Source organism: Salvelinus sp. IW2-2015, linkage group LG28 (assembly GCF_002910315.2).
Source record: "Salvelinus sp. IW2-2015 linkage group LG28, ASM291031v2, whole genome shotgun sequence".
Taxonomy (NCBI): domain Eukaryota; kingdom Metazoa; phylum Chordata; class Actinopteri; order Salmoniformes; family Salmonidae; genus Salvelinus; species Salvelinus sp. IW2-2015.
This window is the reverse complement of record NC_036868.1, coordinates 31,644,367-31,669,016: the sequence shown is the minus strand read 5'-3', so window position 1 is coordinate 31,669,016 and position 24,650 is coordinate 31,644,367. Positions and strand designations below refer to the sequence as shown.

The window sequence follows — 24,650 nt, the reverse complement described above, 5'->3', positions numbered from 1 at the left end:
GTGCTGGAGAATAACTGAATCTGATTAATTACTGTATGTCCTTCATTTGGAAGAACGCTGTTAAACTATCTGTCAGTGCAGATCTTATAAGCAGACATTAAGATATCATAACTATTCATTGTACCAGTGGCAGTTGGTGCCGTTTAAGATGAGGGTGGACATTTTTTCTTCTTCTCATGAGCATGGCCTTATTTCTTTTACAGCATATTGGATGACTGTCATTCATTTTCCATTCACCCAGTTCAATGTAACAGCGATAGGTTAAGGCTATTACATGGTACTCACATTTTTCCTATACCCATCATGAGGTTGCTAAAACTTAGCCTGTGAATTAAAGTTTAAAACACAGGTGCACACAGGTCGAGATTAAATTTGAGGTGACAGACAGTGACACATGGACAGACCGCTTTGCACGCTCTTGCCTGCATCTAACTGATCTAGGGTGTAATCATTAGTCCAACAGTTGCAAGTGAGAGTTTCTATTAGACAAATTCCGGTATGTTTATCTCCTGTTCTTTCTGTTTGCTTCCGTTTAAAAAAAAAATTCAACAGACTAGGCGGAATGATTACACCCCTGATCACGCATAAACACAGTTCACTTTCATAGCAGCCACGTTGTATTCCTTCTCACCTCTATATGCTCTCCTCCTCTCTCCTTTTCCCTTCGCTTGTGGACTTCAATGCACAACACATCAACTGTATGTGACCAGGCAACAAAACCTTTCCAAGCCAAACCATATCATACTTGCCCCGATGCCAATAAATTAGTAAAACCAAAAGCTTACCTTACCTTAAGTTACAGTGTTGTGTTGGATAGTCATAGCCAGGTAGCTAACATAGCATCCCTCTGTTTGAGCAGGGTGTTTGAGAAGGCTAGCTAGCTCCATTTGCTAGCTAAGTAAGTGAAAGTGAAAAAAAGTACTATCTTTGTCTTGCTTCTCCTTCATTTTGGAAGAAATGTATTTGTTCAAAACTGTTCAACTGTTGTCTTTCTTTCTTTTTGTCACCTACTCACCACATTTTATGCACTGCAGTGCTAGCTAGCTGTAGTTTAGGCTTTCAGTACTAGATTCATTCTTAGATCCTTTGATTGGGTGGAAAACACGTCAGTTCATGCTGCAAGTGCTCTGATAGATTGAAGGACATCCTCCGGAAGTTGTCATAATTACTGTGTAAGTCTATGGAAGGGGGTGAGAACCAGGAGCCTCCTAGGTTTTGTATTGAAGTCAATGTACCCAGAGGAGGACAGAAGCTAACTGTCCTCCGGCTGCACCATGATGCTACCTACGGCTACACCATGGTGCTACCCTACAGAGTGCTGTTGAAGCTACTGTAGACATTCATTGCAAAACAGTGTGTTTTAATCAATTATTTGTGACATGTGGATATATTTAGTATAGTTTTATCTAAAAAGGATAACTTTTTTAATGTTTTACTATTTTTATTTTCATGAAATTCACTGAGGAGGATGGTCCTCCCCTTCCCCCTCTCAGGAGCCTCCACTGCATTGCACCATTTAGCATTGAGAGGTTCTTGCTAATTACTTTACTACTTGACTGAAGTTGTTATTAATGAATCACCTCCACAGTCATGACATTAATAACTGAACTGGGATCTGTCCTCTGTTATATTCTCCCCCGCTCTCTCAATGAGGGAGGTATGAAAGGGGAAATTGATAGATGCTGTTGTTGACAGCAAACATTGCTGAATAGCACCGGTGTGTGTATATTGAGAGGTAAAGAAGAGAATTGAGAGGTAAGAGAGTGACAAAGGGGTAAAGAAGTGGGAGCAAGAAAGAGATGGAGGGTATAGAGAGGGGAACGATGATTAGCAGGATTGGGGTAAATATTACAATTCAGGAAGTAAATTCCAATTCAAGAATTTGCCAATTGTTATTAGAAACCATTGTTATTTTATGCCTATGTTTTCAACCTTAACCTCTTTTTGAAGAGCTCTTGATCTACAGTATGGTCCTCCGGTTTACGTGTCACCCTCATCGCCAGGCGCTCCAGTAAATTCTTCCTCAAGAGAGGAGCCAACTGCGAGGTACCCATCCACCACATCCCGTTGCCATGATAACAGGACAAACTCAGGGTGGGTTATGTAGTGGGCATGAGGTTAATTTAACATCTCTGTCTGCATCTCTTTGTGTGTGTGTCGAGTGGTTGATAAAAGGGTTCAGACTCAGCGTGCTGTGTTTTTGAGGTCCAGTGGCGAAGCCTTTTTTCCCCTCCATGCTGCTAAGCTTAGGCCCATGTTTAGGTTCATAGGGTTAGATGTGCGTTTTCATTTGGGGATGAGTTTTTCGTTCAGTATACAGTATGGTCCTGACCAGGAAACAATTACAAGTCCAAACTTGCACGATTTTATAAAATAAAAAATAAAAAATAAATAAAACAATGTGGGGTCATCAAAGAGTATAGTTCAAGTAAATTCCCCTCATATGTAGATCAGGAGCTCTTCAAACAGAGGTTAAAGGTGGTACAATAAGTATCTTACATCATATTGGTGGTTTACTCATCATGCAGAGGAGAGGGCGACGTAGCCAATGAGGTAGAGACAGAGCAGATCATCCATGATGCGTCGGTGATGTCATTCACGGCGGGGAGTTACTCCTCGTACGTTCAGGTCAGGGGTTCCGTACCCCTCTACTGGTCCCCGGATATCTCCATCATGATGCGCAAACCACCCATAAGACGTAAGATATTTATTGTATTAATGTTATTACATTTACTATGTACACTACAGTATCATTATTTTACTATATTCTATCACTATCATGATACCTAAACCACCTATACTGTCACGGCCGATGCTGGAAGAAGACCAAGGCGCAGCGTGGTGAGCGTACATTACTTTTTATTTTGGAATGATGCCAACAAAAACAATAAACAATACAAAACGACCGTGAAGCTTAAGGGCTTTAGTGCCACAAACAAAGACAACTTCCCACACAGAAAGGAGGGAAAAGGGATACCTAAGTATGGTTCCCAATCAGAGACAACGAATGTCCCTGATTGAGAACCATACCCTGCCAAAACATAGAACCACAAAATCATAGAAAACAAAACATAGAATGCCCACCCCAGATCACACCCTTACCAAACCAAATAGAGACATAAAAAGGCTCTCTAAGGTCAGGGCGTGACATATACAATATAAGATTCTATCATCATTACCATGTACACTGTACAGAATCATTAATATAATGTATTCTACTGGTGTCTGGACATAACCCTATCATCCATACACTGAGATACTCTCACAGAGGTGCAGTACTTACAGTAGTAGTTATACAGTAGTGCTAATAACTATACAATGAACTATACACTGCACAAACAGACCATGCTACTATGATATTGTAATTTTCTTTCTTATCTTATTGATAAGTAGTGGTAAAGAAAGAATGTTTTCCATGGCAGAATGACATGCAACGACCCAAGCAAGAGAGCTGAATAAATGCATTAAAAACTGCTGCTGGTTTTCCTGAAGGGCTTTTCTCTCTATACCACTGTGAATGAGATGGAAGAAAAGCCAGGGTGCATCCCCCCTCTACTCCTCTTTTCATCATCTTTCTTTTTCATTATAACTCCAGCAGGATACAATAAATTCTAGGGTGTGTAAAAAAAAGTGAAAATGAAATTAGTTTGAGGATGACCGAGAATTAGTGTAGGGGTCTATGACCCTACTATGATATACCATCTGACTCCATTATCATGTGAACGCTATAGGCCCATAATCGTACCCAGTGGGTGTAGCCGAAATTGCAAGCCTTGTGTCACTGCTCGTAATACTATAAGATGCACGTGTTCAGGTTAACCATTATGCAATTATTAAGAGGCTAAGGGACTGGGAGTTAATATCTTGCAATCGATGTCCTAGCATTAAATTATTGAGTTAACCTTAGCTCCGAGATGCACAGTTAGAGACCAAGCACATATGCTATGTGTATTGTGAGTAACATTTACCATTAGACATTTTACCAAATAATAATTCAAGGAATATTACTCAGAAACGTGAGGACTATGGTTTGTATCCATTCAAAAAATAATCAGATTTATTACAGTTACGGGATAAGAATATAATTAACAGGATAAAAATGATACAACATGTTCGAAGTCTTAACAGCATAGAAAATTGTCGTGGAAATTGTAATCAATAATGAGGAGAGTCAAGGTCAATCACCAATCAGGATATGACTTTATTCAAAACATATTAATAAGGAAAGCCTAGAGTAATTGCTTCTATATTGATGAGGCTGGTGGGCTCAACACTACGAAGTGTTGTGGCGAGATGCTCTGACATAGGAAGAATACAAAAATATATTTTATAGCAAAGATACGCCCTTTTAGTCTACATGACAAACAACAGATGCATTGTATTTGTATTTATTATGGAGCCCCATTAGCTGCCAAAGCAGCAGCTACTCTTCCTGGGGTCCAGCAAAATTAAGGCAGTTTATACAATTTTAAAACATTACAATACATTGACAGATTTCACAACACACTGTGTCCCTCAGGCCCCTACTCCACCACTACCCCATATCTACAGTACTAAATCCTTGTGTATGTATAGTGCTTATGTTATCGTGTGTGTGTATGCATGAGTCTTTGCCAATGTTTGTGTTGCTTCGCTGTTCCATAAGGTGTTTTTTATCTGTTTTTAAATCTAATTTTACTGCTTGCATCAGTTACTTGATTTGGAATAGAGTTCCACGTAGTCATGGCTCTATGTAGTTCTGTGTGACTCCCATAGTCTGTTCTGGACTTGGGGACTGTGAAGAGACGTCTGGTGGGGTATGCGTTGGTGTCCGAGCTGTGTGCCAGTAGTTTAGACAGACAGCTTGGTGCATTCAACATGTCAATACCTCTCATAAATAAAAGTAGTGATGAAGTCAATCTCTCCTCCACTTTCAGCCAGGAGAGATTGACATGCATATTATTAATATTAGCTCTCTGTGTACATCCAAGGGCCAGCCGTGCTGCCCTGTTCTGAGCCAATTGCAATTTTCCTAAGTCCTTTTTTGTGGCACCTGACCACACGACTGAACAGTTGTCAAGGTGCGACAAAACCAGGGCCTGTAGGACCTGCCTTGTTGATAGTGTTGTTAAGAAGGCAGAGCATCGCTTTATTATAGACAGACTTCTCCCCATCTTAGCTACTACTGCATCAATATGTTTTGACCATGACAGTTCACAATCTAGGGTTACTCCAAGCAATTTAGTCATCTCAACTTGCTCAATTTCCACATTATTTATTACAAAATTTAGTTGAAGTTTAGGGTTTAGTGAGTGTTTTGTTCCAAATACAACGCTTTTAGTTTTAGAAATATTTAGGGCTAACTTATTCCTTGCCATCCACTCTGCAACTAACTGCAGCTCTTTGTTGAGTGTTGCAGTCATTTCAGTCACTGTAGTAGCTGACGTGTATAGTGTTGAGTCATCCGCATACATAGACACTCTGGCTTTACTCAAAGTCAGTGGCATGTCGTTAGTAAACATTGAAAAATCTAAGTTTAAGCCCAGCTTTTATTCTTCCAAGAGCTCCAGATTCCAGTATCTCTCATCGTCTAATTAACATCACCAATCAAATGCTGAGGTCCCCCAAGAATAGCAGGACCTAAACAAGATGGCGGACTGAACACAGTGCAGATCGCCTCAAGATAAAAACGTAATATTCAATATCTGCATGTTAGATTAAATATTAGCACTTCACATACTCATGGGTAATAACCTTCAATCTGGATAACAACACAAAACAAATCATAAGGCTAGAGAAATGTATTGACAAATATTATGAAAACAAGCAACACCCAAACATGACGGAGAGTAAACATGGAGAATGAATCTCCAAAAGAAAACACGACTCCTCGACGGACACAGACATCCATGGGAATGGTAAGGGTGGAAAGCGATCCGTTAAAAATCAATAAATGATAAACTGGGCATACTTTAATTAGTCAGTAAAGATGTAAAGGACTCTCGAGACGAGTGACGAAAAAGCTACGACAATGAAGAAAGCTAAAAGGGACAGTCAATAAGATTGAAATGGACGTTAAATGAACTTTAAAATCTTTCTGAGAGAAGCCTTACGTGACATACAGACTAGATCTATGAGAGAAAAGCTGGTACTTCTTGGTATCCAGGATCAATAAGGAGAAGTTCCTGAAAGTGTGATGAAGGAATTATTTCTTACAGTGTTTCAGATCCCACGCGAAGCTGTCGACAAAATCCAACTCCAACGTGTACATCATTTCGGACAGAGAGGACTGAGATAGGAGCAGCCGATCTTTCCAAATTTGCTTTCTTTAAAGATAAAATAACGGTTAAAAGCCTGGGTAAAAGTCTCGCTGGCACGAAAATAGGCATGAATGATCAGTTCCCGAAGTAAATTGCAGAACGTTATCACGTTCTGACCTTATGTTCCTTTGTTATGTCTTTATTTTAGTTTGGTCAGGGCGTGAGTTGGGGTGGGCATTCTATGTTGTTTTTTCTATGTTTTGTTCTATTGTTCTATTTCTGTGTTTGGCCTAGTATGGTTCTCAATCAGAGGCAGGTGTCAGTCATTGTCTCTGATTGGGAGCCATATTTAGGTAGCCTGTTTTTCATTGTGTTTTGTGGGTGATTATTTTCTGTTTGCTGTTTCTCCGTACAGGACTGTTCGTTTTGTCGTTTTATTGTTTTTGTTCAGTGTTCAGTTTCGTATTAAAACATTATGGACACTTACCACGCTGCGCATTGGTCCTCCTCTTCTTCCACCCACGACGAGCGTTACAAACGTGGCAAAGTTCTGTACCCAATCTTCAAGGAGAATAGATCTCTCGTATTTGATAAACTGTATATTGACAACCAAATGTTCCGAGACACAAAGACTACTCCATGGCTATTCTAAATATTACAAAGTTCCCATAGAGGAGTCAAATAATCTAACACCCAATACTAGCCATGGTAATTGTAATAAAATTGTAAGATTGTAATAAAAAAATATATATAGAAAAGCAATAAAGTACAACAATTGTTAAAGAAATAAACTACAACTACATTATACCATTCTATGTAGGGAATGTTGGAAAATAATTTGTATTTCACTTTCCATTTATAGTATTTTATAAATGGATAAGACAGCATTAGTGGTAAAACTGTAAGACCACGCCGTAGGGTAATAGGGTAACTCCCAATTCCTGCTGCAATTCAGCACCACAGCAGTGGAAAGAGAGCACTCTAGGCGGCCACACAATGAAGAAATTATAAAACTGATGTTGCACAATCAAATTTGATTTGTAAATAAACAAAATTCGTTAAGGCTGGTTCATTGAGAGAAAGCGTATTTTACAATGTTCCTGTGAAACGAGTCCCACACCATGTATTTATGCAGCACTCCACCAAACAGGCCTTAATAGTAGAATGGACAGACGGAAGCCAATCCTCAGTAAAAAGACACAAAAAGGCACCTGAAGTCTCTCAAACCATGAGAAACAAGATTCTCTGGTCTGATGAAACCAAGATTGAACTTTTTGGCCTGAATGCCACACGTCACGTCTGGAGGAAACCTGGCACCATCCTTAAAGCATGATGGTGGCAGCATCATGCTGTGGGGATGTTTTTCAGCAGCACTGGGAGACTAGTCAGGATCGAGGAAAATATGAACAGAGCAAAGTACAGAGAGATCCTTGATGAAAACCTTCTCCAGAGCGCTCAGGACCTCAAACTGGGGCGAAGGTTCACCTTCCAACAGGACAACTACCTTAAGCACACAGTCTCTGAATGTCCTTGAGTGGCCTGTATTTGGGGAATTTCTCCCATTCTTCTCTACAGATCCTCTCAAGCTCTGTCAGGTTGGATGGGGAGCGTTGCTGCACAGCTATTTTCAGGTCTTTCCAGAGATGTTCGATTGGGATCAAGTCCGGGCTCTGGCTGGGCCACTCAAGGATATTCAGAACTTCTCCCGAAGCCAATCATGAGATTTGATTAACCATTGTCAAGTCCTAGGTGATGGTGATCCGATCAAATCAAATCAACTCCCAAAAATATTTGTCACATGTGCCGAATACAAAAGGTTACCGTACCGTGAAATGTGTACTTATAAGCCCTTAACCAACAATGCGGTTTTAAATATAAAATGTAACACAATAAAATAACAATAATGAGGATATATACAGGGGATAATGGTACCGAGTAAATATGCAGGGGTACAGGTTAGTCGAGTAATTTGTACATGTAGGTAGGGTTAACTATGCATAGATAATAAACATTGAGTAGCAGCGCGGGGCGGGGGGGGGGGGGGGGGGGGGGGTGTCAATTCAAATAGTCCAGGTGTCCACTTGATTAAATGTTCAGCAGTCTTATGGATTGGGGGGTAGAAGGAGCCTTTTGGACCTAGACTTGGCACTCCGGTACCGCTTGCCGTGTGGTAGTGGAGAGAACAGACTTGGGTGACTGGAGTCTTTGACTTTTTTTGGTCCTTCCTCTGACACTGCCTAGTATATAGGTCCTGGATGGCAGGAAGCTTGGCCCCAGTGATGTACAGGGCCATACGCATTACCCTCTGTAGCGCCTTGTGGTCGGATGCCGAGCAGTTGCCATACGAGGCGGTGATGTAACCGGTCAGGATGCTCTGGATGGTGCAGCTGTAGAACTTTTTGAGGATCTGGGGACCCATAACAAATCTTTTCAGTCTCCCGAGGGGGAAAAGGCATTGTCGTGCCCTCTTCACAACTTTCTTGGTGTGTTTGGACCATGATAGTTTGTTGGTGATGTGGACACCAAGGAACTTGAAACTCTCGACCCGCTCCACTACAGCCCTGTTGATGTGAATGGGGGTGTGCTCGGCCCTCCTTTTCCTGTAGTCCACGATCATCTCCTTAGTCTTGCTCAAATTGAGGGAGAGGTTGTTGTCCTGGCACCACACTGCCAGGTCTCTGACCTCGTCCCTATAGGCTGTCTTGTCATTGTTGGTGATAAGACCTATCCCCGTTGTGTCATCAGCAAACTTAATGATGGTGTTGGAGAGCCTCCCGAGTGGCACAGTGGTCTAAGGCCCTGCATCACAGTGCTAGCTGTGCCACTAGTGATCCTAGTTTGAGCCCAGGCTCTGTCATAGCCGGCCCCGACCGGGAGACCCGTGGGGCGTCGTCCAGGTTAGGAGAAGGTTTGACTGGCAGGGATGTCCTTGTCCCATTGCACTCTATCGACTCCTGTGGAGGGCCGGGCACATGCACGCTGACACGGTCGCCAGGTGTACGGTGTTTCCTCTGACACATTGGTGTGGCTGGCTTCTGGGTTAACTGGGCATTGTGTCAGTAGGTACACGTCTCTGTGTGTGGAGTAAAGGTGGTCTATAGTTTTTTTCCCTCTGGTTGTGACATGATGGTAGAAATGAGGTGAAAACGGATTTAAGTTTGCCTGCATTAAAGTCCCCGGCCACTAGGAGCGCCGCCTCTGGATGAGCATTTTCTTGTTTGCTTATGGTCATATACAGCTCGTTGAGTGGGGTTTTAGTACCAGCGTCGGTTTGTGGTGGTAAATAGATGTCGTGGGCTTATGTGGTGGTAAAACTGACTTCAAACTCAAAGGCCTCTGTTATTATGGTTATGAAACCACTTCTATGACTCAATCAGCCATGTTGTTTTATTCTCTCTTTGAAAGAAAGTGATTGTTCCTGGTTCTGCAATATGTGTTGGAAACTATAGTATTCTTTTCCAAGCTTTCTATGACATTACTGCTTTCTCAAGTGTGTGTCTCTGATGTCTCTTTCCCTGTGGTGGGTGGAGGAGGAAACAAAGGGAGAGGAAGAAACAAGGGAAATCTGATGTAAACTCCAACATGGTTAAAATTAAGTGTTGACAGACACTAGAAAATGATTAAGGATTTAAATTGAGGATTATTCTAAGAAACCAGGATTCCTGGAATTACATCTCTGTGTGACTGGACAATAGCCTGGTGTGTTATATTAATTAGCTACAGAAAGAGGGATAAAAGAGGAACCCTAGAGGGATGAAACTGGTTAGGGGCTAGTGATTATAAGCAGTTTGAAAACCACCTTAAATACACATCAAATAAAATGTTATTTGTCACATGCGCCGAATACAACAGGTGTAGACCCAAGCCCTTAATTAACCAACAATGAAGTTCAAGAAATAGAGTTAAGAAAATATTTACTAAATAAGCTGAAGTACAAAATTGAATGAAAAGTAACACAATAGCAGAAACATGTGCAAACAATGTGAAAAAACACACGAAATAGCACAGTTGGTTAGGAGACGTAACGTCAGCCATCCCCTCCGGCGCCATTACACGCCATTACACACACATACACCCCTTCTTGCTGTTGAGCTCAGGTGTCCTGCGCATGTTGACACAAGGGAGCGAGGACAGAAATAGCCAAACACAACCGTCCATTGCTTGCACAAGCTCTGGCCATGTGCAGGCAGAGGACTGAGGAGTGGTGTTAGGGAGGGAGGAGGAACATTGCATTGACTACATCGCCTGGGACATGGCCCGGTACACCAAGATATGGAGGTATGGTATGGAGGAACCCAGATCTCGGATCAGCTTTCCCTCCCCAAGTTTTAGCCTTAACCTTTTAACCAATTAAGGGGGAAACACAACCTATACCTCTATGCCTACCTCCCCTAACACTCACATTGTCACCCACCCACTAGAGTTGTTGGCGGGGTTGGTGTTAAATTGTCATAATTGGTTTCAGTTGTGATAATTGCTAAGCTTGTTTTAAAGGGTTAGACCAGGAGTTCTTAAAGAATTTCAGCCTGGGAACCAAATGAGAAATTCAGGGTTTTCCTGGGACCCAAGCTCATGAAAACATGCACTTTTCCTGCAATTCTACACATTTTGCCATGGGGTGTAAAGAAAATGTTGCTGCCATGTTAATATGATATCTGAGTGAGAGTGACTAACAAAATCAATGGGGGCCCCATGGAGGTCAGGGCCCCTGGGCACGTGCCCTGCGTGCCTGGTCGGTATTCTGCCAAGATTACTACAAGTTTATATAGGTGGCTCGACTAAATTACCAATCTAAAAAGTCTTAGCTGACACGACTAATTGAGTGACTGTCACTGACTGACATAACAAGAGAACAACTTTAAGGTTAAACAGTCCCTCAGAGGGCTGTTTAAGTAAAGTTCCATCTGATAGCGAATCATATTTCACAATCATGCATTAATAGCAATTTAATGTTGAATCTTTACTTCCGATATGAATTATATCCAGTAATGGGAATGGATGGGTGTGTAAGATGGGAGCTGGTCTTGCTTTATAGTCATGGCCAGGGTTTTCCCTGACTTTCTGAGTAGATTACAGTTCATGCTGAATCAGGGTGTGGAGGGGTGCTCACAATGTCTGCATATCTTAATTTACATGCATTGACATTTCCATCTGGTTACATAACCTACTAGCCATGCTTCTACTGTCTGTATTTACTGGCCTTATGTTACATTATCAAACACCCTCCTACTCCCTCGCTTTTATGCAAGCGCTCACTCCTAAGCAACTCAAGACACATGCACATGCACACACAAAGCACTCAACTCTCTCGTCTCCGGCGGGGTTGTTGAGTCCACTCTAGTCTCCTGAGCGGACGTGCTTTGCAAATGAAGAAGAGACCTCTGTTTACTTCTTAATTTGTTATTTTTTCTTACTTTCAGACATCTGACGTTCTGAGTAGCTCTGGGGTTTCTCACTTGGAGGCTACCATGCTGCTCTCTGGAGGCCCAGCCTTCTAAGACAACCGCAATTGTTTTCTAAAAGAAAAGGAATAAAAAGCAGGAAAGAGAATGGAAAAAAAGGATTTTGGGCTCTGCTGGGGAAGAGGCAGGACAATACTGGTTCCTCAGCCAGCCTTGGTTGGCCTGTAACCTTGTCTCCTGTATGAGATGTCAGCATGACCGCTTATATAATCTGTTATCAGGCTAGTACAGCTAGGTCTTAATACTGTATCTCTAGCTATGATTAGATTGCATCTTGAGTTCAGCCCCATCAAATCAAGACATGGATGGAATAAACATTAGCTTATGATGCTTTGCATAAGAGCCTGGGGCTGGACCTGGCAATGAAGCAAGCCTAGAGTGACTAAATTGATAAGCAGAGAAGATTGGATGGTAATCTTGGAGATGAAAGATATGCTACGAGTAGAGCGTATGTTCCTCTGGTTGTTATCATACAGTGCTTTAGGCCATTGTGGCATTGGAGAATTACTCCTTGATGCACCTGTCCTAAATGTGTTCAGATTCAGAAACTTAGAGTTGTGCCATCTCTAGAAAATTGGAGTATAAAAGTCCAACAAACATACTAAACATACTCTCCTCGGGTGGGGAGACCTTGCTGGATGTCTCACCTCAAGTGGGCACATATCAACTTACTGTTTTCCTGTGGCTTGGCTGCTCCTAGCATGACAGCCATGTTTTTTCTCCCTGTTTTGTAGCTTATATAAGTGAGGAATGATGGATTAAAAGATGTTGTCTTTTCATTTATGTTGTCTTGTTCATTTCCTATGACTCTGCAGTGGATCTGGGTCAGGGGCTTTAGAAAGGTATTGAACACCAGAACTGACGGTGGCTGTTGACATTGAAACCTCAAGATGGAGATGATGCCCGACTTTTACCAGAACCCACTTTGAGATGTTTTTTGTTGTTGTTGAGATTTCCTCTCCTCACCTCAGACGGGTGTGTTGAGGAATAACTGTGTGGACTGTCTGTACCGTACTAACACCGCCCAGTTCATAGTGGGGCAGTGTGCTCTTGCCTATCAGCTCTACTCTCTGGGCATGATTGACAAGCCAAGGTTGCAGTTCGACACGGACTGTGTCAGGTTAAACCCTACCCTACTCCTTACTCTCGCCAGAGATTCATTTAAACATTACTAAAAGCTGACATAAGAACTTAAAGCATTCAGTACATCAAATATACAGCAACTTCAGTTCTCTAACCTCTAAACGTGCGGTGCCCCCTGTGTGACCTTTACCCCCATTCAGGCTTTTTGAGAAGCTGTATGGGGACCATGGGGGCCACTCTGTCTCTGCAGTACAGGGGCTCCCAGCTGGGCCACAGGGTCAAGACCTACCGCAAGATAGCCCCCTGGACACAGCACTCCAAAGACATCATGCAGACCCTGTCCCGCTACGACAGCAATGGTTTCTCAGGTAGACACCACACACACATACATTCCATTCACACCTGCCCTGTAATTATGAGACCACTGCTTACTTACCCACTAGTGAATTCCTTTCACACCATCCACACCCCCTCACCCCCCTCCCCTTCTCCCACTACTGTTGAACCAGTGCTCCCACTACCTCCATGCTCTCTCTGTCAGATAATGTGAGCCCTGCCAACTCATCTGTTTGTCCTTCCTCCCACACCTGCCCTGCCCCCCATGAACCTACCACCCCTGCCTCTCCCCGTTACCATGGAAACACTGATTCGTCATCCAGACCTGAACTCTTGTTACATAACAAGATCCAGCTCTCCTCCCTCTCCCACCATCTTTCATTTCCCCAAAGCTTTACATTTCAAAGAAAATCAATGACGAGTTTTTTGACCCAGTGTACGGTGAGCGGCAACCTCTTAATAATATCATACATCAAGTGAATTGTACGTACTCTCTCCCATGACTTTGCACACACACACGCATGCACGTACACACACACTGTGAAGGCACATTGTTAGCATTACAGTGGATACTATGGCTGTAGAGTATTCTGGTAGACAACCACTTTGTAGAGAGCTGGACATTATCCTCATAAATCAACCCTAAATGTACAGTGCATTCGGAAAGCATTCAGACCCCTTGACTTTTTTCACATTTTGTTATGTTACAGCCTTATTCTAAAATGGATTAAATAAATGTTTCCCTCATCAATCTACACACAATATCCCATAATGGCAAAGTGAAAACAGGTTTTTAGAAATTGTTGCAATTGTATTAAAATAAGAACACAGAAAGACCTTATTTACATAAGTATTCAGACCCTTTGCTATGAGACTCAAAATGTAAAAATCTTCCAAAATGTAATTTTTCGCCCATGTTTCCATTGATCATCCTCGAGCTGTTTCTACAACTTTATTGGAGTCCACCTGTGGTAAATCCAATTGATTGGACATGATTTGGACAGGCACACACCTGTCTATATAAGGTCCCACAGTTGACAGTGCATGTCAGAGCGAAAACCAAGCCACGAGGTTGAAGGAAGCTCCGAGACAGGATTATGTCGAGGCACAGATCTGGGGAATGGTACCAAACAATTTATGCAGAATTGAAGCTCCCCAACAACACAGTGGCCTCCATCATTCTTAAATGGAAGGGGTTTATTTATTTAATCAATTTTAGAATAAGGCTGTAACGTAACAAAATGTGGAAAAAGTCAAGCGGTCTGAATACTTTCCAATGCACTGTAAATGTGTCCATTTATTTATTGATTGTATTTACTGGCACTGTTGTTTGAGGACACATTCTAATTTCCAGTAACATTCTAGAGAAGAGTTAAAGTAGAGAGCAGAGGGGTAGAACTCTCCACTGCTGTTGCCTTGGAGTATCTTAGAACAGCCGTTAAAGAACACAGGGGAAATCTTCAATACAGAGCACTAAGTGTTATGTTCTTGGCTTAGAAGTGTTCCTTTTATCCCTTTAAATCACCAGGGCTCTATTTCTTACTTCACAGACCTCTGGTATTGTAGAACACTGTAGACACAGAGTTGATTAGAAAAGCTTCCCCTTGTCTCTGTCTCATATCTCTCCTGTTTAGTGGAGGATTTAATAGAGCTGTAGTAATTCCCTTGAGTCTCCCAGAGAATTTTCTCCTGAATCACCCTCACACCTCCCACGTGAAAATACTTATCACATGCACATGCATGCACGCGCACACACACAAACACACACACACACACACACACACACACACACACACACACACACACACACACACACACACACACACACACACACACACACACACACACACACACACACACACACACACACACACACACACACACACACACACACCACTCTCACACTCTCACATCATGCTATCACACACACAAACTCTCACTCTCTCACACATACGCGTCCACACACCACCTCCCCCCATTCAGTCTATCATCACCACAGGACCCATAACTCCCTTCAGTCACACTGCCATCTTACAGAGACACAAATGTTTTATCAGCTCGTCAACCAACACATTACTTCCTGCTCAGGACTTTAGTGAGGAATCGACTCTGAAGTGTTTTACTGGGGGACTTGATCGATTTAACTCAAACCTAGTGAGCTCGGGATTGATCCACTCAACAGAGAGGCCTGATGGAAGAGATTGGTGATATTGGATATAGGGGGAATTGTTTATTTAGATGAGATTATTATCGTTGATGTTATTGCATCATGGTCTTTTATATTAAAACTTTTGTGGCTCCCTAGTTGATGTAATTGACCTTGTGTGTTGACTCAACACACACCTAGTGTCTGTGTGTGTTTGAGTGTCTGGCTGTTGTCTTCTCATCTCATCACCATCTGCCTCCTCTGCCCCTTGTACACACACACAACACACACACACACACCACACCACACAACACACACACACACACACACACACACACCCCACCACACACACACACACACACACAACACGACATCACAGTGAAATGTCGTGCAATAGATCCCCAGGGGTCATATAAGATATCCACAAAGAGCTCTGCTGGGGCCTGGCTGGGATGGAGTGAGTGGGAGAAAAAATAGGGGTTGAGAAGTGAGTGAGAGAAAAGAGGGGATCAGGGGCCTGAGAGTGTGCTGCACTTGAGTTCAGTAAGTGCATTCTCACTATGTTGTAGCTTCCCTGTCTGCTGAGTGGGAGTGGGAATCAGGTCAATGTCCCAGTGTGGTGGCCAGGTCTTCATTAGTGAGCGTAGTGTATTGCGTGTGTGTATCTTTATGTGTGTGTTGGCACGTTCCACACCTCACACTGTCCCCTGGAGAGAGAAACCCACTATACCGCTAACCATTGAGCACAACCATTTGGGTTTGACTCAAATATAAGACAAGAGTGATTATTTCACAGAAAATAATGATGTTCCTTGAGTTTTTTCAGTTTAGAGTGACAAAAAGTAGGATTGGTGTTGTAAATCATGCAGCGCCTTGTGTCACGATCGCAGATTTTAGAGAAACAACACATGTCGGTACATATAAGTGTCTTATATCGGCTGAAAGCTTAGATTCTTGTTAATATAACTGCACTGTCCAATTTACAGTAGCTATTACTCCGGAGAAAATGCCATACTATTGTTTGAGGAGAGCTCCTAACAACAAAACACTTTTTTCACCGCGATAGGTTTGATAAATTCACCTCTGAAGGTGAAATGTGTACTTACATTCTGAAATCTTGCTCTGATTTATCATCCAAAGGGTCCCAGAGATGACATGAAGTGTCGTTTTGTTAGATAAAATGCTTTTTAACATCCTAAAAAGGTCCATATAGCATGCACGATCGATTTTGTATTTCCACTCGTTCAATTTGCAAAGAAAGGAATCTGTGAAAATCTAACCCTAAACGTTGTTTCAACCAGTCAAATCACGTTCGTATGTATTCCTCAGAGATCCTAGAACATAACCAGACTTCACTATATAATTAGGGGTGTAGTATATCCTATAGGACACCACATTTGGTCAGAGAGCGACTGTCACGCCCTGACCGTAGAGATCCTTTTTATGTCTCTATTTTGGTTGGTCAGGGCGTGAGTTTGGGTGGGCATTCTATGTCTGGGTTTCTATGTTGTCTATTTCTTTGTGTTTGGCCGTGTTTGGTTCTCAATCAGAGGCAGCTGTCTATCGTTGTCTCTGATTGAGAACCATATTTAAGTAGCCTGTTTTCCCACTTTGAGTTGTGGGTGATTATTTTCTGGTTAGTGTTTGTTGCACCTGTCAGAACTGTTCGTTGGTCGTTTTGTTGTTTTTTGTTCGTGTATTCATCTTTATTAAAAGGTATAATGGATACGTTCCACGCTGCATTTTGGTCCTCCTCTCCGTCTCCCGACGACGTTCGTTCCAGCGACGCCTTCATGCCACGCCATTGTCTGGCTGGAGTACATATTAGCTACAGTGTTATGATGTTCAGAACTGTGTTTTCTGTTCACTGAGGAGGAGTGAGTAATGATGAACTCACCATGGCCATGTTTTAAACATGACATAATTACTGGAGATGACAAACAAACCTCTAGTAGCTTCATTTAATTGAATAATGCGTGGCATTTTGATATGGGCTGCATTTAGCTCCTAGGTTTTCTGGAGTGTTGTTGATGGGTAGTGATTCGATAAACGCGCTGCAAAGCTTCAAGAATGAAGTCATAACCCCACTTTTTAACATTACACAAGTGTGCAGGTCAGGACTGTATGGCTATGAGAAAAAGATATACAGACTCGCTTTAGTTGTTGTGTAAGGGTGAGATAACAACAATGTTTACAAAATGTTTTTCTCAACCAGCAGTTTCTATTTCTGCCATATATTGCTTTTTTCGCTAAAATCACATTAGGAATGTTTTATTTTTTCAGGGACAAGTCATATGTTCTCTTACGGGGGAATATTCCTTAATTCATTCAATTCAATTCCAAATTCCTCCCCAAGGCCATGATACCTCTAGTCCATTTAGCCCTTTTTTAATAGAACAGTCATGAAGCCCCAATGACATTCTGCCTTTTAGAGGCTTGGAAACTTGTCATTCTTGGAAATTGTTTTAATCGATGTACAGCCTTGTACATGTTCACCTGTGTCAGTTGTTTTGCCTTTTTTTACCTTCTTTCCTCCAGTTTAGTCCCAGTCGCACCCCTTCCTGTTCCTTCCTCCCTCATCTCCTTTTGGCTGGACGTGAGCTATGGAGCTCTCTGTATGATGTCATAGGGTCACTGACTAAGTATCTGTGATAGAGCAACAGCACAACAACACACACACACAACACACACCACACACACACACACCACACACACACACAACACACACACCACATCACCACTAAGTCTACACACACACACACACACAAACACACACAAACACACACACCAGCTCCACAACTGTTTTGCTAAATCTTAAGCAATTTTAGGCTTTCACTCAATTTCTCAGTTTTATACTTTAAATAAATGTTATTTGGAGAAGGACAGTAATTGCCTTGACATCACGTTGCACTGTACACACGTAATCAATTACATTGGGAGCTGTGGAGGATGTACAGAACACAGAGAAACTGCATCGTTTAAGCTCACACACACACACACACACACACAGTTCCCTAACCTGCCTCCCATGTACAATTAACACACACCGACGACACACCCTAATAATGTGACAAAAACACTTTTATTTTCTTCTCATTGACGTTTGTGGCCTCGTGTGCCTGCGTATGTACTTCTATTGTTTAACATTAACTCCTATCCCCGGATTTATTGAATAAATCTTCAGCTGAAAATTGCCTGTAGAAATTACCAGGGAGAGCGAGTGAGAGCGTGTAATTGCAGCCAAACTCCCTCGCTTAGTGGCTAATTACCCGCCATGGCCGTTGGTACATTACCACGTGGCTACAGAGCAGAGAGGGAGGTGTATCTTACCAATCACACCTCGCGCCACCGCAACATGATACAACACGTGACACATAGACGCTAAATGCACACACACATGCGCACCCGCACCAACCAAACGATAATATATACAGCACCCACCTGCCACACCCCCAAACCGTGTAGTCATCATCATGATCTAGTCTGGTTTTAATTGTGTTTTCCTTTCAGTGATGCTTTCATCTCAGGAGCCCCTGGAGCTTTTCATGTAGATGTAGTTTGATTAGATGATACATCTTCCTTTTCTCTCTCTTAATCCTCATCTTCCATTTCTCATCTTCCATTGGCACCTCAGACCAAGGTCGGATTTAAGATCGACATTGAGACGACTGACCACAGCAGAGGCTCAACTGACCAACACAATAGACCAATTTGACTCCCTGTTACACCTCAGTCCTGTCCATATTGTCTCCTTTCTCTTCTTTCTCACCTTCTTTCGCTATCTCTCTCCCCCTCAGTTTCAGACCGGCAGGATGCCATCGACCAGTTTCTGCAGGTATACCAGTCATTAAAGTCTAAGCCTCACCTCTGGGAGCTGCCCACTGACTTCTACCTGCACCAGAGGAACTCTATGGCAGTGTTTCCCGACCCTGGTCCTCGAGTACCCCCAACAGGACACAGTTTAGTTGACAAACTAGTCCTTGACAAACACACATCATTCAACTCATTGAGGGCTTGATGATTAGCTGACAATTGAATCAGGTGTGCTTGTCCAGGGTTACAATACAAATGTGTACTGTTGGGGGTACTCGAGGACCAGGGTTGGGAAACACTGCTCTATGGTACCACCCATGACAGGCGCAGGTACACGCACGCACGCACGCACACATACAGTACACACGCACGCACGCATACAGTACACACACATACACACACACACACACACAGTTTTGTACAGCTAAACTTGTGGCGACACAGAATTCAGTCCCATGCAAAATCATATTTTCCCTAACCCCTAACCATAATGGATACACATCATCATGGCAAGCACATAAAGTTTGCGCCTTTTGTAGCAGCTAGAACTGATCACTTGTTTGTCAGTGACAAGTAACATGACCAGATGGATCAATACAATTCAATTTCACACATCGCGCAAAAACAGCCCAATCACAGCTGTGTATGCAAACGAAATGATGACCGGTAGCAGGATTTTCTAACAGTAAAAAAAAAAGGTAGCTACATGCCTTGAAAAAAAAGGTTTCCTAATCAACTTGAAAAATAAATGGAGCCTAACGAGATTGAGCAGGTTCAGGAGACAATACAGACACACACAGAGACAGAGCGAGAGGCCGGGTCTTCTGAAGACCATGAGGAAGGAAATCCCTGGCCGCATCTCAAAGAACACTTCAGCTTCAATATATGTTATTGCCATGAATGGCGTTTGTTGTGTAGGTTATGTAATGTAGCTAACAAAGTGTTGCCACTAGCCAGTTGCATTCAATCTGTATAATGCTAACTTTAGCTAGCTCATCCTGTTGCTAGCTAGTTAGAAGCTAACCCTGACCAACATCTTTACACAGCTGAAGGAACTATAAACTGTAGTGCGGGCTACTACCGCATTGACATTATGGTGACTAGTAGCTAGCCATCCCCATAAGGTAAGTTGTTGGTGATAGCTAAAAGTGAAATTAAGGAACTTGTGAAGATAAAATAAATGACACATTTTGAGACCTGGGATTTTTAGGTATGTGCATGATCTTTTTTTTGCTTGCTTATCACCTAGCTATATCTGGTTGGATCACTGAGTTTCGAATAATAGGCAAAAATCATGTTTGGTAAAACTATAGTTGGGGAAAAGAAAGAACAATATTCCCCAACATCCATACATATTTGGACAGTGACATTATTCAAAACATGCTGTAATTTCTAAATGGTTCATTTGATATGAATAAAAACACCTTCTTATACCTGAAAGTCTGCACTTTAACCACATTGTCATTATATCTTTTAAAATCCAATGTGCTGGACTACAGAGCCAAAACAAAATGTTTGTCATAGCCCATACACTTACAGATTGCACTTTATGTGCTGGTTTAAGCTAATTTGTATAAAACCAAACTGGTCAGGCTATATACATTTTGCCCAGATTGATGCAATAATTTTGTCCACAGAGGAAACATCCATTAAAGATGACAAAATACAATATGCTCACCTCTGCAACCACAACAAATGAACCAAGGAACTATCAAACACCTCTTCAACTTGCAAACAAGCAAATATGTCTGAAATTATGGCAGTGGGAGGAGCCAGGTGTGTCTCACAGGCAACCGTTGACAAGCTTGTCATTAATTTGATCTGTGAGGGCCAACAGCCATTCTCTGTGGTCTAACAACCAGCTTATAAAGAGTTGGTAACCACCCTGCATCCTCGATGCCAAGTGATCTCCAGACCTACTGTTCGTTCAAGAATACATGAATACTCCCTCAGCATGTCACATGCTGAACCTTATTGCAACAACAGGTTCTGCGTTGGCAGATACAAATAGTGATAGCTACAAAATGTTGTCCATGTGGTCTTTTGCCAAATGCCAAGCCATGTGGAATAAAACGGGCCGGTCAACCTTAGCTACTGAAGTTGTAGAGAATGAGTGCAAACTGCAGTTGATCTGTCCATCAAACACTTTGGAATTCAACTTACCTGGCTGTGGAGAGGATCACACATATCATACAAGAGAAGGGGGAGGATGCCATAAGAAATGTGTGAGAAGAATTAAAAGTGAAAATGTGAGTAGCAATTCTTTGAATCAATGAAATGTTTTCCTATTACAGTAATATTTATTGTCCATGAAATGTTAGAATTCTAAGAGGTATTACATTTACCTTACCTTATCTTTCAGGCTGAGCCCGGCAGAAATGTCCTTCTTGAATGAGTACAGCAAAATGATGAAGCCTTTGGTCTCAGCTTTGAACATTCTACAGTCTGAGACCAATATGGGGTGGCTGCTGCCAGTTTTTTTAAACTAAAAACAAAACTTCAAAGGCCGAAAGCATCTTGCCAAATGTGCCTAGCCCTTATCAGAGCCATTCAGAACGGTCTCCAAAAGCGCTTTGGAGAAATGATGGAGGAGTCACAGCTTATTGCCGGTGCAATCTTTCTGCCAAAGTTCCAGACGTCTTGGACTGACAAAGCTGATGTCATCACAGGCGGTGTGATTTCTTTACTCCAAAAGGTTTTAACCTCATTGTCCATATGATGATATCTTTTGGTCTTTGAGTCTTTTCTTTAACTGTTTTTTGTTATGTTTTTCATTATTTAAGTTGCGTTACAGGTGCTGGACAATAACCTTTGCATATAACTATGTTTGGGTACAGCCAGACATGGACTCACCTCAACATTAGAGAATTTGGTACAGGGGAGCTGGATGGGTATCTGGCTAGTCCATCGGACAAAATTGATTTACTTCATTTGTTTCCATCCATAAAGAAGTTGTCCCTCAAACTCAACAAAGGCCTGTCTGCATCTGCCGCCTGTGAGCTTCTGTGCTGTGCTGGACTGCACTTCACTGCAAAGCGAGCCACGATAGACTCTAACTTAAAAAATCAGCTCCTACTGAAACTGAATGGCAAATTCAGAGGGAAGTGAAGTGAGTTGAGTGTTCGAGAGTTAGTTCCACAAAAAATATGCATTTTGAACATTCCTTTGAAAATGTGTGTATGTGAAGATAAATATTAAATATTAAAATCAGCTGTGCTGGATCTTATCTTGTTGGTTATTTTCTGGTGTTTCGTGGAACATTTATCCTGTCAAGCATTACATGTAAACAATATTACATATACAGTAGTATAAATATAAGTATTTCTTTTTAAATATTCATTTGTTTGTGAAGCTTGCATTCAATTGCCACACCCTTTTCACATGAACTTCCATTCTTGTAAAAGGAGAATAAAAATAACCATCAAAATTGAAATAGCAAATTATTTTTGAAGTAACATAGTAACTTTTGTTCTGAGTACTTTTTAAATGTGCTACTTTTTACTCTTACTCGAGTAGTTTTTTTACAGTACTCTTTCCATCCCTGCTTTTATGGTCTAATTACAGTACAGGTCTAATTCAAACGCATATCAATATAACACATTGTCATCCATACTCCCTCTGACCTGGCGGACTCACTAAACACAAATACTGCGTTTGTAAATTATGTCTGAGTGTTGGAGTGTGCCCCTGTCTGTCCTTAAATAAAAATAAACAAGGGAATTGTGCCGTCTGGTTTGCTTAATATGAGGAATTTGATGTATAGTATAGCCACAGGAAGTACATAACCACAGGAAATACATAGCCACAGGAAGTAAGGGTGCTGAGGGTGCTGCAGCATCCTCTGACAAATCTAAATATAACTTTTTTAAACAAATAAAAAATGTGTATGTCAACTGAGTACTTTTTCCACCACTGTACTTACCATAAGTACCAGATTGAAACATATAGAAAATCTCAGCAGAATATTGAATCGTTCCAAACAAAGCTGATTGCAATTTCAGCTGAAAGCCTACCCAAAGGTCATGTTTTTAGTCTCGTTACCAAACAGACGAAAGAGGACGGCTTCGGAATGATTTAGTTTGGAAACATGGATCAAGGAAGACAGGTTGGTGGGGAAAGAAGAGTGGCAGGGAGAGGGAGAATGCGTGGAGGACAAAGGAGAGGAAGATCAAGAGCGGTGGTCTCTGATGAGATACGGGCCACAATTATTGACCATGTTGTAAACCATGGTCTCTCTTTGAGAGAGGCCGGTTTAAGGGTGCAACCAAATTTTCAGCATTCAACAGTTGCTTCAATGGTACGAATTTTCCGGCAAAACAACAGGTGAGATGTGCATCCTTCAATGATAATTGAAATACATATCACAGTACAATACAGTATATTCACATTTTTACATGTACTGACATTTTGAAATATATTGTTTGTTTTGTGTTTTACAGTAGGATCCAAAGGTTGCCTCCCACAGGAGGGAGAGGCGGAATACTATCGGATGTGCAGGAAATTGCCATTGTTGACATGGTAATTTGCAACAATGCAATAAAACTGCTGGAAATTCGGGACAGAGTGCTGGCAGACTATCACTTTTGGGAATGTAAATACGGTCAGCACAACAACAATTGCCAGATTCTTAGAGAAACATAAAATAAGGATGAAGCAGTTGTACACTGTACCCTTTGAGAGAAATGGTGAATGTGTGAAATAACTCTACTATCAATATGTCCAGGTAAGATGTCTGTTCAATAACCAAACAGGGTACATACACAGCTATGATTGGACAGAGAGAAACCGTGGATGTCCCAGGCCAGAGAGGAGCTAACATCACAATGTGTGCAGCACTGTCCAATGACGGTTTGCTGTTACACAAACCCCTCATTAGCCCCTACAATACAAAGAGGCTAATTTCTTTTCTGGATGACCTGCATAATCGACTTGTGCCAGCGGAGGAGAGGGGGGCAAGAAACTCCCCCTACCTTCGTTGTTGTGTGGGATAATGTGGAATTCCACTACTCTGCTGCAGTCACAGACTGGTTTGCTGCACATCCCAGGATGTCAGTACTATTCCTGCCTCCATACTCCACCTTCCTAAACCCCATAGAGGAGGTTTTCTCTACGTGGAGGTGGAAGGTTTATGACCACCATCCACATGACCAGATATCCTTACTGGATGCCATGAACGTGGGGTGTGGAGACTCTTCTCCTGAAGACTGCCAGGGTTGGAGACACTTCTCCTGAAGACTGCCAGGGTGTAGAGACACTTCTCCTGAAGACTGCCAGGGTGTGGAGACACTTCTCCTGAAGACTGCCAGGGTGTAGAGACACTTCTCCTGAAGACTGCCAGGGTTGGATTAGACATTCCAGAAGATACTTTCCAAGATACATTGCCAGAAGACATAAGATGTGATGTTGATGAGAACTTGTGGCGAAATGCAGGTGAGAGGGAGAACTAGAACCCTCACAGTACTGTACAGTATGAGTGTTATACTATACATGTTGATGAGAACTAGAACCCTCACAGTACTGTACAGTTTGAGTGATTATACTATACATGTTGATGAGAACTAGAACCCTCAC

At 42.0% G+C, this 24,650-nt stretch overlaps 1 protein-coding gene across 1 annotated transcript in view; it reads left to right on the top strand.

The window, feature by feature from the left end:
* Positions 1 to 5,834: 5,834 nt before the first annotated feature.
* The window catches only part of LOC111954299 (polyphosphoinositide phosphatase), a 23,235-nt gene continuing 4,419 nt past the window's right edge, over positions 5,835 to 24,650 (top strand). The window contains 6 exon segments of the mRNA XM_070435857.1: positions 5,835 to 5,897; positions 12,673 to 12,821; positions 12,985 to 13,018; positions 13,020 to 13,152; positions 19,064 to 19,186; positions 19,394 to 19,415. Coding sequence (XP_070291958.1) covers positions 5,835 to 5,897; positions 12,673 to 12,821; positions 12,985 to 13,018; positions 13,020 to 13,152; positions 19,064 to 19,186; positions 19,394 to 19,415 — 524 coding nt within the window.